Source organism: Nannospalax galili, unplaced genomic scaffold (assembly GCF_000622305.1).
Source record: "Nannospalax galili isolate Female #2095 unplaced genomic scaffold, S.galili_v1.0 scaffold154, whole genome shotgun sequence".
NCBI classification, from domain to species: Eukaryota; Metazoa; Chordata; class Mammalia; order Rodentia; family Spalacidae; genus Nannospalax; species Nannospalax galili.
In genome coordinates, this window is record NW_008335281.1 from 2,766,317 (window position 1) to 2,779,453 (window position 13,137).

The 13,137-nt window shown below is 41.0% G+C and overlaps 1 protein-coding gene across 3 annotated transcripts in view; it reads right to left on the reverse strand.

Annotated features, from left to right (window-relative positions):
• Positions 1-12,449, reverse strand: part of Adgrg6 (adhesion G protein-coupled receptor G6) — a 149,648-nt gene extending 137,199 nt beyond the window's left edge. The window contains exons 1-2 of one of the 3 annotated variants that reach the window (XM_008829828.3): positions 11,900-12,446; positions 2,730-2,830 (exon numbers count right to left, since the gene is read on the reverse strand). In XM_008829828.3, coding sequence (XP_008828050.2) covers positions 2,730-2,830; positions 11,900-11,901 — 103 coding nt within the window. In that variant the 5' untranslated portion in view covers positions 11,902-12,446. Of the gene's footprint in view, positions 1-2,729; positions 2,831-11,899 lie in introns of all 3 variants that reach the window. The other 2 variants (XM_017797326.2, XM_029561966.1) reach the window with 2 other exon arrangements.
• Between the last annotated feature and the right edge of the window lie 688 nt (positions 12,450-13,137).

The following is a 13,137-nucleotide window of genomic DNA, read 5'->3' on the forward strand; positions in this document are numbered from 1 at the left end:
GACAACCTAATATACGGGGGGGGGGGGAGAGAGAGAGAGGGAGAGAGAGAGAGAGAGAGAGAGAGAGAGAGAGAGAGAGAGAGGAGAAACAAGATTGTTTAGACAAGTAAAGTCTGAGTATGTTATACATCTAAGGACAGAAGAGGATCAGCAATCAGACAGGTGTTTGCAGGGTCCAAGAAAAGGCCAAGACTAAAGATGAAGATTTAGAGACCCTGGCATCAAAATGCCATTAAGTGGCCCTGGACTGAGATTGTGTGGTGGTAACAAGAAAGCATAGGAGTCCAAACATGATTGTTTAGACAAGTAAAGTCTGAGTATGTTATACATCTAAGGACAGAAGAGGATCAGCAATCAGACAGGTGTTTGCAGGGTCCAAGAAAAGGCCAAGACTAAAGATGAAGATTTAGAGACCCTGGCATCAAAATGCCATTAAGTGGCCCTGGACTGAGATTGTGTGGTGGTAACAAGAAAGCATAGGAGTCCAAACATGCACAAAAGAAATATTATAGTTAAGCACCAAATATTCTCTTAGACCACAGTATTAAACTTTGATTTCATACAAATAACAAGACCAGAAGTAATCTGAATCACTTTAAATGACTTGTGAGTTCTTTTAAAGAATTCCATCAATGAGGGCTGGAGAGATGGCTCAGCAATTAAGAACACTGGCTGTTCTTGCAGAAGACCTGGGTTCGAATCCCAGCACCCACATGGCAGCTAACAACTGTTGGTAACTCCAGTCCCAGGAGATCCGATGGCCTCTTCTGACCTCTGGGGGCATTGCACAACATGGGTGCACATTACCTACATGCAGGCAATCCACGCATACACATAAAATAAAAATAATAAATAAAAACAATTTTTAAAAAGAATTTCATCAATGAATTTTATATTAAAATATCCCTAATAACCTCTAAAATGTGTGGGAAGTTCAGGCATTTGTGTGTGTGGCAGTGGCACATCCAATGAGTGATGGTTAGAATGATGCAAATACAAATACTCCATGCGCATTAAACTACATGTCACAAAGCCTTATTTGAGGTACACTGAGACCTAGGCAATGCAAGACATTCTTAAAAAAAAAAAAAAAGAATGAACATTTTTGGTGAGAGAATAGCTTAAACTGAACTGACTGCCTTGTCTCAGAGATGTGAGTCTTCTAACATTCTGTTCCACCCCCTCAGCTTCTCAAACTTGAGTCCTGTCCTAGCCTGGTTGACCTACTTTAATTTACTTTAAAATGTTTGTTTCATTTATTCAAAAGAATAAATTCAGGAGTGTGCATGTATCAATTAAAACGATGACATATAAAATACAAAGTCCCAATTTGAGGTATGCTGGTTTGCAGAAATGTTGAAAGTTTACAAATGCATGGCCTCACAAAAATTAAAGTAAATAGACCTAAACTAATTCTCACCTCATAATTTATCTTACATCATGCAACTGGTTCTTGAAGAACCACTTTGAAAGTTAAGAAATAGTTCAACACTATACATCATAAAAATTCCATTTATGTTTTGCTTTCAGATCTCTTTACAAGTGTCTGTCTTCTTTTGGCAGTGACTAAGGGACAGAAAGACTGAATTTATAAAGATATTATAACACACACACACACACACACACAAGAATTCACTCAAAGATCAGTTTTGTTTTGAAAACTTTAAACAAGTGCCAGGGATTTTACAAGTAAGTAGCTGAAACTCCAAAGTACTTGGTGACTTGGACAAAAGCTTTATATATATATATAGAATACAAGCTGAGCATCTTGTTTCATGACTAAGCAATTTTAGTGAATAATGTGCTTCAAAGATTCCTTAAATGTATTTTGTAGAGATATAAATATGGAATTTATAAATCTTAATTAAATCTTAAGTCATAATCACATAAAAATTTAATATTTTATTGCTTGACATTTCAGTTTTATTCTAAAAGGAAATATAATAAATAAATAAAACAAGAGAAAAATAAAGTATGAAAGAGTAGATTTAATAGAAATGCCACTTGTTCAGTGACAAAGGCAAATTAAGAGATAGTTTCCTTTAAAACATTATTCACATTCCTCAGTCTGCTTCATTTACTTATATAACTAGCTGTTTATAGAAAATGTACTTTTCAACAGCCAAATGAGTCTATTTCAGTGATCAGGAAAACTCAATTACAAAAAGTAAATGTTTAAATTCCAAAAAACACTGTAAACAAAATGAACTTTTTCATATCAGGTAAGCTGAATAAACTGTAAACTAAAATGTATATTTTCAAATTCCTGCTTTGAAAATTGCAAAATCCATACTGCAAAAGTATATAAAATCGGGGTGAATGGAAACAACGAAGTCTCTATTTTCCATAAATAATTATGTGAAAACCTGCAAAGAAACTAAGGGCTGTACATTTATTCAACAGCAGAAGAAACAGCTGCTACTTTTCCCTTGCCAGTTATGTAGTCAACCCGTCACTCAGTATAAACCAGATAAACAAATAAAATGAGAAGACTGCAGCTATTAAAGAACTAAACTCATTAGGAAACAAAACATTGATGGAAGTGACATTCTTCACACAGAATTAAGAGAAGATAGAGTCCAGAAACCAACTAAAACCTAGGACAGAAATATGCATATGTGTGTGGGGTGGGGGGCAACAGGTGAAAGGTAAAGTAATTTCAGTAAGTTGTACACTTCCACAGTAGACAATGAAATCACTATTAAACCTGGGGTTTGAAAGAGTCTTACCAGAGTGAGGATTACAAATGATGCATAACGCAGTTAGGAGCAGAAGGATGCTGGGCTTCCATTTCCAATGGCAGCACCACATTCCACCTGAGTCAAACATCCTACAATGAATGACAGAACACTACAGTCAGGGCAGGCATCTATCACTCAATAAAGCATTAGGACAAATGGTACAGAGTGTGCATTTCCAGTAGGGACCAAAAATTGAAACTTTTTTGGTCTGGTTTTCAAATAAAGAACTTGTTTTAGGGATGGTATCCAGGGCTTCATGTATACAAGGCAAATGTTCTACCACTGATCCAAGTCCCAAGAAATTTCAAAGATAATGAGGACTCAATCATCTCCTTAAAGCAAAAGAGAAAGAAATCCAGGGTCTAAGGAGCCAGTAAAGTACTTGCTGAGCAAGCCTAAGGATCCAAGTTCAGTGCTCCAGCACCCATATAAAAAGCCAGACATGTGGGCACATGCCTGTGATCCCAACACTGGGGAGATGGAGTCAGGAGGAGACGTCGGAGCTTGATGATCTGCCAGACCAGCTTCAGCTTCAGTGAGAGATCAGGTTTCAAAACAAAAGGTGGAGAGTGATTGAGAAAAACACAGGACAACTTCTGGCCTCCACATTCATGTGCACACATATGTGCACAAACACAGGTACACATATACTACCCATACCTACATACACACACACGCACACATGACATATACAAACACACATTCATTTATTTTATTTTCCACTTGGTTGTACTTACCTTGTAAGAATATACATAATATGTAATTTCTAAATGAAGATGAGTAAATATTCAGATACTATGAGAAAAAAAGCATCATTTATCAAAAACTAAACAATTTCACCTTCGATCTGTTTAGTCTCACCAGATATCAGTGCCAGTCTAGGTAAATAATTATATGAGTCTCCCCTGTAATAGCTAAGATTTGAAGAGAATTTTTTCATATGATAACATTAGCTGTCCAATGGGAATATTTAAAATTAAGTTAAATTTCTCAAGCTCTCTTCTTCCCCTAAAATGAAATGCTGAAGAATTAACATTCCATAATACTGAATTTGTTATAGGTAACAGTATCAATATTTTTAAGTGGATAGTAATCACCAAGTAGTTCAGAAACTAGTAAGTAATCTCAGGTGCATGGATGGTGCTATGAAAACTCTCAGTCCTTGTGTACGGCAGTGTTATCTTTCTTCATTTAAAAATTACATTTATTTATTGTGTGTGTATGTGTGTATGCATATGCACACACACAAGCCCCCAGTGTGTGTGGAGGTCAGAGGAAAAGTTGTGGGAGTTGTTTCTCTTCTTCCATCATGTAGGTACTAGGAATCAAACTCTTGGAGCATCAAGCTTTGCAGCAAGCACCTTTAACTGCTAAACCATCTCACTGGGCCAGCAGTGTCATCTTTAAACTGATAAATATATTTAACAAAGATTTAGGAGGGAGGATGTGACCTTAGCTGCATGTGAGGGGAGGGGCAAAGGATATATATATATATATCACCAAGAGGCACCTCTCGAGAGAACCAAGGGGCACCTCTCTCACTATTTTGTGGGGTTCTCAGGAGGTCACAAGATCTGCATTTGAATGTGGACTTTATGGCATAGCTGTAAATGTGGGGCTCCCACTCTTCTGTAAATAAACCCCTACCCTATGCTTTGTTAAAAAATAATAACTTTTTTTAAATGGAAAAAAAAATTTTATAGAAGGGATGATCCATACTGTTTGGGTTACAACACATTCTATAAGTCAGTGCCATCAAAAGAGGCCCACCTGAAGGGAACAACAGGAAAATATCAGTTGTTTCAAGGGGCCACAAAAGGGCTGGTACTCTGGAGAGAGAAGGGCAAACAGGTGCTAATGCAGTGGGAAGAAATTGCCAAATCTTTGCCAAAAAGCACCCACAGAGACAGTATAACCATAACTAGCACTTGAGAGTAATTTTTTTTTCTAACAGGAAAAATAACTAATGGATATTTTACAGCCACAGTAATACCTTTCTTAAGCCCAACGTTTAAAGTTCACAATACTAAACAGAAAGCAAGAACACAAAAAGGAAAACACTCAAATGGGAAAGCAGACATCTAATGATGCCATTACTTGCCTTAAGACTATATTATGAACCTTTATTTTACTGAAAGAGACAATGTTGTATCAAAGAAAACAGGCATTACAATGACAAAGATGTGTTTGCTACTTATGATCTGTGCAACTCAGGAAACTGACTTGACCACTTGTGCCTATTATCTCTAAAATAAGGAGCAGTGGTGTACATAGCCTATAGCACCACCAAGATTATTAAATAAGATAATATTTTTAAAAGACAGTACTTAATATTCAGCAAGTGTTCAATATCAGCTGTTCTTATCATTACTATCATCCCAGACATTCTAATGTGAGCCCATTTAGTTTGTCTACCACGTGATCAAAGGAAAAGACTTATCAACAATGGACATTAGGCCCAATCTCATTTATCAACGTCCATGTAGTGACTTTATAGTCACTTCTGGGATCACCTGGGAACTAGAAGAAACAGTTTACTTATGTCTGCTATAATACATAAATTTTCTGTAGCCTGGAATTCACATCACAGTGTTGTGCTCCACAACTCCACATACAAGACCCAGCAATAGGCAGCTGTCTTTCTGGAATTTCTAAACTAGGACAAGGTTAAGACCTGAAAAGCATATTTTGTATGGGAGGCATGTTTTCAAATATGTCTATCCAAAATATTTGAAGCTAAAAACAGCTACTGCTTAAGAGAAGTGTGTTTGAGTTAGTAATAATAATAATGATGTGGGTATGGAATGGTCGAGGCTTATGTGCTGTTCCTCCATTAACTGTGTGGTTTGGGGATAGGCGCCTTCAACTGTGAGCCTTGTTGCTCTTCTGTAAATAAGCTATTACCCACCAAAAGAACTGCTATCTCTCATTCACTGTATTCAGCAGGGACTTTCACAAGAGGAGGCTATAAAGTCTGTCATAAAGAAAGTTCAATTATTTGGAAGAATGGACCCATTTCCTATTGAAGCTGCATGAATGAGGTGTTCCCCCATTCATGCTGGGGATGAATGGCTATGCTTCTAAAACAAAAGAACAACTATACATTCAAAGAAATTTAGAGCAAACACTGGAAAGCCCAAAGATGATGTGTGGCTTATGATTTTCACAGAACAGGAAACTGAGGTCCAGCAAAACTAGAGATCAGAGCTGGCAGCTAGCCTTACAGAGAAAATGATATCAGTCTCCCAGTTTTTTACTCTGTGTGACACAGGACAATTTTCCCCTATCACTATGTGAATAACGCCCCCTCTCTTAAGTTCATACATGCTCAAAAACAGTTCCAAGAACCGTGCTTCTCTGCCTGGATGCCACACTGTTTATCTTACATACAACTTCTCCTTTCCTATAAAAGGCTCTGACCTTTAGAGATTCCATATCCAATCCTCAAGTTGTTTTACCAAAGCTGCCTGCAATCCTATCAGGCAATATCTAGAAATGAAGATCAAGGCTTGATGCATTCCAGGGCTCAAGACTTCATCACTTCAGACAGAAGGGGAACCCAGAACACAGTAAGAAGTCTAACCAAACATAAAACATTTGACAAGCCAACTTTCACCCACTTTATGTTTACTGAAGAACAGAAACAAATAAATTAAGAATAGAACAGAGGAAGGAAAGCACTGTGGGTCTTCTCAGGGGATCACTTAGCAAAGACACATCTCTGAAATTTAAACAACTTTCTCATAAGAGCGGAAATTTTCAAAGAGGGTTATAAGGTTCTAAATGAGATTACAGCTCAGCAGTCTTTTATTGACTTGATTGTAACCTCTGAGTTCTACCAATGAGAACAGAAACAATTTTTAAGAGATTTATTTGCGTGTGTGTGTGTATGTGTGTGTGTGTGTGTGTGTGTGTGTGTGTGTGTGTGTGGTGCGTGTGTGATATATGCTAGTGCCCTAGAAGGCTGGCAGAATATACAGCTGGAGTTACAGTCACTTGTGAGTCATCTGATGTGGAAGCTGGGATCTGAACTCGGGTCCTCTGAAAAAGCAGTAAGCACTCTTCACAGTGGGGCCATCTCTCCAGTCCCCAGAAACATTTTAAAGTAAAATGGAGCCATAGCTTTATAAAATTTGAAAGGAATCTTTTTACATTATGAACTCATCTCATGGGTAAGAAAATAATAGACTAATCTACAGATCCATGTTACATAATCAATGGTCAGGTAGAAACCCTTTATGTTACCTGGTTTCCAACCCCAACTGTCCTTTTTGAGAATCAGGTTATCTCTAGGCAAACTTGTTCCCCTTTTCAATCTGTATAGACTACAAAATACAATATGCTTGAGGCTTTTTTCAGAAAGCTTTAGAGAAAGCCTTTCTACAGGGATTACTTCAAATGGAGGTATAAGCCCTCATAGACATGACTTCATCCAAATTCATGAGTGAAATGACTTAAAAACCTGCCATCACCAGGTATAGCATGCATGCCTTTTACTTCAGCACTTGGGAAGTGGAGACAGGCATAGCTCTATGAGATTGAGGCTAGCCTGGTCTAAATAGTGAATTCCAAGGCAGCTGGGGCTGCAGGTGGCCCCTATCTCAAAAGCAACAACAGCAAACTGCCATTTTCCACTGCTGCTAGTGGTTTCACCAAAGTCATAATTTAAATAGAAATGAGTGAAGAAAATTTGAAATTAATGGAAGCATTCATAGGGTATTAGTGCTTCTAGTACCAATAGTCAGAATTCACTTCCTTGTCTATATTTCAACCATGTTCCTATGGCAAATCTTTTTACAGTGGGGTTTGGGAGTGGCAGAGAGAATACCTGAATTCTACCAGAATAAAAAGAATAGCAATTTAGCCTATTCAAGTCTGTTTATAATAGTGGTTCTTCTTTTGGTGAAAGATCATGTTCCTGAGAGTAGGCAATGCACAAAAAAACGAGAAAGTGCTATCTTGTTGCTAAAGTCAAAGCCTTTCATTAAGCTGGGTTCACCCCTGCTTCCAAAAGTCTCATTTGCTTTCCAGGTCTTTGTAAATCTTGCCTTATTTGAACAAGAACATGCATAACTGGCTTGTATCGTAAGTCAACCTGAGAATTTGCACACACACACACACACACACACACACACACACACACAGAAAAGAAGTGTCTGAGGAACCTACAGGCAGCTGAACCCAGGAACAAGCTAGATCAGGGCAGCCATGCTGATACCTTCTATTAGTTCTCTTTCCTGATATTCTTTGCTGCTTCAGTCAAAGTGGGAGGTCACAGATACACCAGTGTAGCTGATTGGCATAGCTTGGGCGGGGTACCGCCTGTTTCTAATCAAAGTGGGAGTCAGTGCTATACCACTGTAGTTGATTGGCACAGTTTGGGAACCACCTGTCTCCTGAATGCCCTTGGCTTAAGGACAAAGAGTCGACTGCAGGTAGAGAGGTCATTGTGAGCCAACAGATAAGACCATCACTGTGGTAAGTTTGAAAGATTAACGGGCAGGTTAAACAGGATCTCTCAGAGCACAAAACTAGTGTCCACTGTACGTTTTTAAGAGGATGGCATAACACGCAGTGTTAAGCAAACTTACTCAATCTGAACTTTTTTCCCAGAGTAGGCTGGAGAAAGCGATATTGTATTACTATCCTGGTTTTTACCCATAGTTGAGCAAATTGTTCTAAGGATGGAACTGGACAAAATGTATATGGGAATCTTACCTTACTATACTTTTTAAACAACTGCAATTGAAACTATAAGTATCTCAACATTTTCAGATGGAAAAAATAAACTCTGAAGCCTTGATACATGCCACTTACTTTTAGAAGATTCTGGAAAAATATTACAGGGTAGGGGAAGTAGGGAATGATGAAAAAAATTAGACCACTGTTTACAGTAGGTGGTTCTGGAAGACAGAAACAGGGTTGTCTTTGTATTTTTCAAAGATTTATTTTATTTTTATTTAAATGTATGGGGGGCACCTGTGTGCAGCTGCTCTTAGAGTCTAGAAGAGAGCATTGGATCCCCTGGAGCTGGAGTTACAGGTGGTTGGGAGCCCCCTCTGTCACATAGGGTACTGGGAACTAAACTCCAGTCCTCTAGAAGAGCAGCAAATGTGCTTAACTGCTGAGCCTTCTCTCTAGTCACCCCCCCTTAAGATGTGAAGCTTTTATAGCTTTAAAATTATTTCCAAGAAAGTTAAATGTACTCACAATTTACTGAAGTGTATCCACGCTTTGATCACTGTTAGCTGATAGAGGCGTCTCTTGTGGATTTCCTTTATTTGGTTTGGCATGATCAAGTCAAATACATAATTTTCTATTGCAATATAAATATTTTTCTTACTAATTTGTGATTTTTTTTACCAGTTCTATCCTAAACACGTACACTTTTATTATATTTTCTGTTTTAAATAAATTAATCTTGTTTTTTTTGAAGCACTCCAAATAATTCCATTCTGTGAAATGCTTATAAAGGAAATTAAAATGATCCTCAGGTAACCACACTCAAGTTTTACTGAAAGTTTTAGTCAGGATTGACAAATCCTTTCAATATTATCTTCCGCCAACCAGTGATCTTAATGTTATCCAATGTAAATAATACAATGATGTCATTCAACTTGAAAGGAACGTAGAAAGAGGGTTTGCCACGCATATGTGCCACACAGGCTTTTCTATTTAGTCTAAATACTAAATAGTCTCCAGAAGCTTCTAATCATCTCATCAGAAACATAAACTCTAGGCAACATATGGGCAGTTACAAACATGGCTGGGTTTAAAGACAATTGTCAGTTTATTTTTAATATATAAACGAAATCTTTCTCAAATCATTATTTCCAGAAATTGGAGTGATACATCCAGTGAGGCAGTAAAACCCCAGCTTTTAATGTTTCCCATAAGCCAACAGACAATAGCCCATTCACACTGGCATGGGAAGAGCATGATCCCATGTAACTTATATAAGCCATAAATGGAACAGTAGCTTCATGCAGATTGAGAGCCAGGACAGCAAGTCCTGCTAAATCTGTTAAATTTCTCAGAGCATGAAAAATATGCAGTCCTCACAACTCCTAAATATATTTATAGCATCTATAATTTCAAACCTTGAGTGTAACAATCTATCGGTTTGTTCCCCACAAGGAACAGGCAGAGTATACACCTAACTAGCTTAACTAGTCTATCTGTATCTGCTGAAATTAATATTTGAGAGATAATATAGTTTATATTCCCTGTGTCAACATTTTTCATCAAGATAGTGGGATATTTACCTTAGGAAGGTTGGTATTATTTCCATGTATTCTAACTTGCCTTGATCTGAAAAGGACCATAGCATCTCAAACCATTCCATAGAAATTATGCTTAATAATCTGGAAAGACATGGGATAACTCTCCATCAAAAGAGTTCAGTAAAGCCTGGCATGGTGGCACAGGCCTTTAATCCAAGCACTTGGGAGGCAGAGGCAGGATGCTCTCTCTGAGAGCCAGCCTGGTCTATATAGCAAGTTCCAGGCCAACTGGGGTTACAGGAAGCCCTGTCTTAAAAAGCAAGCAAACAAAAAGAGTTCAATAAAGAAATTTAAATCAAATTACAAAGCATTAGATGACTAGATTTTCATGATTCCACCCTTTAAAGACATGATTTTTAACCACACCAAATTCAAACATATTATGTGATTCAACTGAATTAGAAGGAAAAGTTTTATATGACAGGCTGATCAGCTTCACATTCTTTATTGAAAAGACTAGCATTCGTATTTTATGTGCTTAATGTGATGTTTATCCCATGAAATCTCAATACCCAGGGAGATTTAAAGAAAGCTGCTTAAATATCTGCTATAAAAAGCCAGAGAGTATTTTCAAGAAGAACTGAAGTTGGAAACAACTCAGATTCATTGAAGGTATGTTGCCTGCATATGAGCACAAGCCTTAATAGTAAAAGACTGGCTGCGACCCAAAACAAATTCTTACAAGTTACCCTTCTGTTCACTCCACCGGCATAAGTAAAAGTGTAAAACTCACAGGTGTGGAATGATTTCACACGCAGTTTTAACAAAAATAAGTGATATTCATTACACTGCAGTACCAAAACCAGAGCTGAGGAGCGCTGGCCTGGTCTCTGTCCCACTTTAAAAATGCGTTTGGGGGCTGGGAGCGGACAGGGTTCGGAAGGGGAAAGAGGAACAGAGGGGAAGGTCTTTTCCCAAGGTGCGACTCCAAAGGAGGCAAGTCAGGTGAAGATAAGCCGGGACAGCATAGCTGAGTGAGAGAGCTATCAACTTCTAGAATTCCTGAACAAGTTAGTGGAAGTGGGTAAAATGCCTGTCAAGGTGTCTGCCCAAGAATAAATAAAACGCCAGAAAGAAAATTACATACTACAAGACAAAGTCACTGCTTAGTTGGCCACAAAAATAAGTGGCCCTTCTGAGAACAAGCTCTCTTTTTCCATTCTGGAAGGCCAGGCGGTGCGCTGACTACCCTTCCACCGGGTCCCCCAGAGTCACCTCACAACGTGGATGACTATTTCATAGAAGCAAAACTAAAACCAACTAGGTTTTTCTCAGCATCTCACCCTCTGCCCCACACCTCTACTTCTGTAGGAAGCCCCTATCGAGTTCCTTATTTAATTTCTACTCTATAAAGTACATTGAGAACTGGGCTCGTATAAGAAAGGGGCGCGAGGGTAGGGGATGCAAGGAAAAGCTACCCGTCGTTTAAATACCTCAGAGATCTAAGAGGAACTTCTACAGTCAAGGTGACTGAGCGCAAAACCATCTTCCATGCAGGGCGGTACCCTCCTAGGCCCCAGGTGTAGATCCAGGAGAGCACAGGACCTGACCCCGCCGGGGCCCTGCACGCAACTGCCGGTTACTCGGTGTTTAATTTGAATCAAAACCCCCATTCTTGAAGACCTGCCCTTTTTATTATGTTTTACACCGCCCCAAAATGAGGTTTACCTCTCACCGGGGGAGAAAAAAAGAAAGCAAGCGGAACACACATATCACAACTTGGTAGCAAAACCCAGTGTCCCGTGCCAGAGGGGCACACTGAGGACAAGCCAGTTTCTTCTGTCAATGCACTTGGCACCCTTGAGGAAATCCAGCTGAAGGGAAGAAGGGGAAGTTGATGGAGGTCCGAAGGGCTCTAAGCTGGAGGTGACTTACATGCTGGCATTACCGCGCAGAGGTCCCCAGAGACCGCAGGCTCATCCTCTACCGCTCCACCGCTCTACTGCCCCCGAGCTGCTCCGAGGGGACCCGGAGGCCGGGCCGCGCCCCGCGGGACCCTTCGTCACACCCTTTCTGGAGAGTTCATAGGGTTTCCCGGCAGCCGCTCCCCGCCCGCGCTCGGGGTGGCGCAAGGTGGACCCGGGAGCGCGCCGCGGAGTTCAAGCGCTGGTCCCGCGCGCCGCAGGTTCCGCCCCGAGTAGAACTTCGCCGAGAGTTTCTGGCAAAGGACTCGGGCGATCTGGGGTGGGAGGGTGCGACCCACAGGGTCTCCAGACGGTGGCGCGGAGCCGGCCTCGGTTTCCCCGCGGGGCTCAGGTGCCGCCCGCTCTGGACTCTGCTCCGCGGGGCCGTCCCAAAGGCGCAGCTGCCCCACCCAGGACCGTCCACCCGCGGGCAGAGGCAAGTCGCCTCGTGGGGCGGGACCGGCGCGGGCGGCGGGGGTGGGAGACTGGCGCGGGGCCAGACGCGGCTCCAGGGCGGGGAGGGGACCCAGCTAGCTGACCCCGAGGTCACCCGCGAGCAGAGCCTGGAGGAGGAAATGAGCCCGGAATGCAGGCGCGCAAGTGGGCATCTCTGCCCCGCACCCCCATGCCTGCCAGGTCCGGCGTCCGCGCCACCCCTTTGTGTCCTTCGATTTACTTTTCAACTTCTACCCAGCTCTCGCCTTCCTCCTAGCCCTCGTCTCCCTGTTTGCATTAAAAAAGAAAGAAAGTTAACAGGGGTTTGGGAGGTTTGAGGAGATTCGCTTACATTACTGCTTTTTTTATCCTCTCCATTTTTTAAAGCAGGGTGGATTTGCCAATGCAAATTCAACTACGCGCTGGGGAAAGTTCCTTGCCTGCTCTGCATGTCTTCAGTTCAACAGCTGCTGTGCAGAGGCATGGACACACCCACTTGCTGATGGCCAGAAGGAAAAGGGCTCAGGCTTCTAAGACGGTCCCTTCACTTTGTGTCTTGCCAAAGTCACAGAATGCTAGAGGCAGCCTTTCAAAGGCCAGATCTGAATACACATCCAGAGCCAAACAACCCCACGCACCGGGAGGCGCAGGCCACACACAGAAACTCCATAAAAGCAGGTTAACCTTGATGGACTGTTTAGAGAAGGGTTGGGGTGGAGAACAGCATTTAGAGTTACAGGCAAAAAGGGATCTGGAAACTGCCGCCCCCCCCGC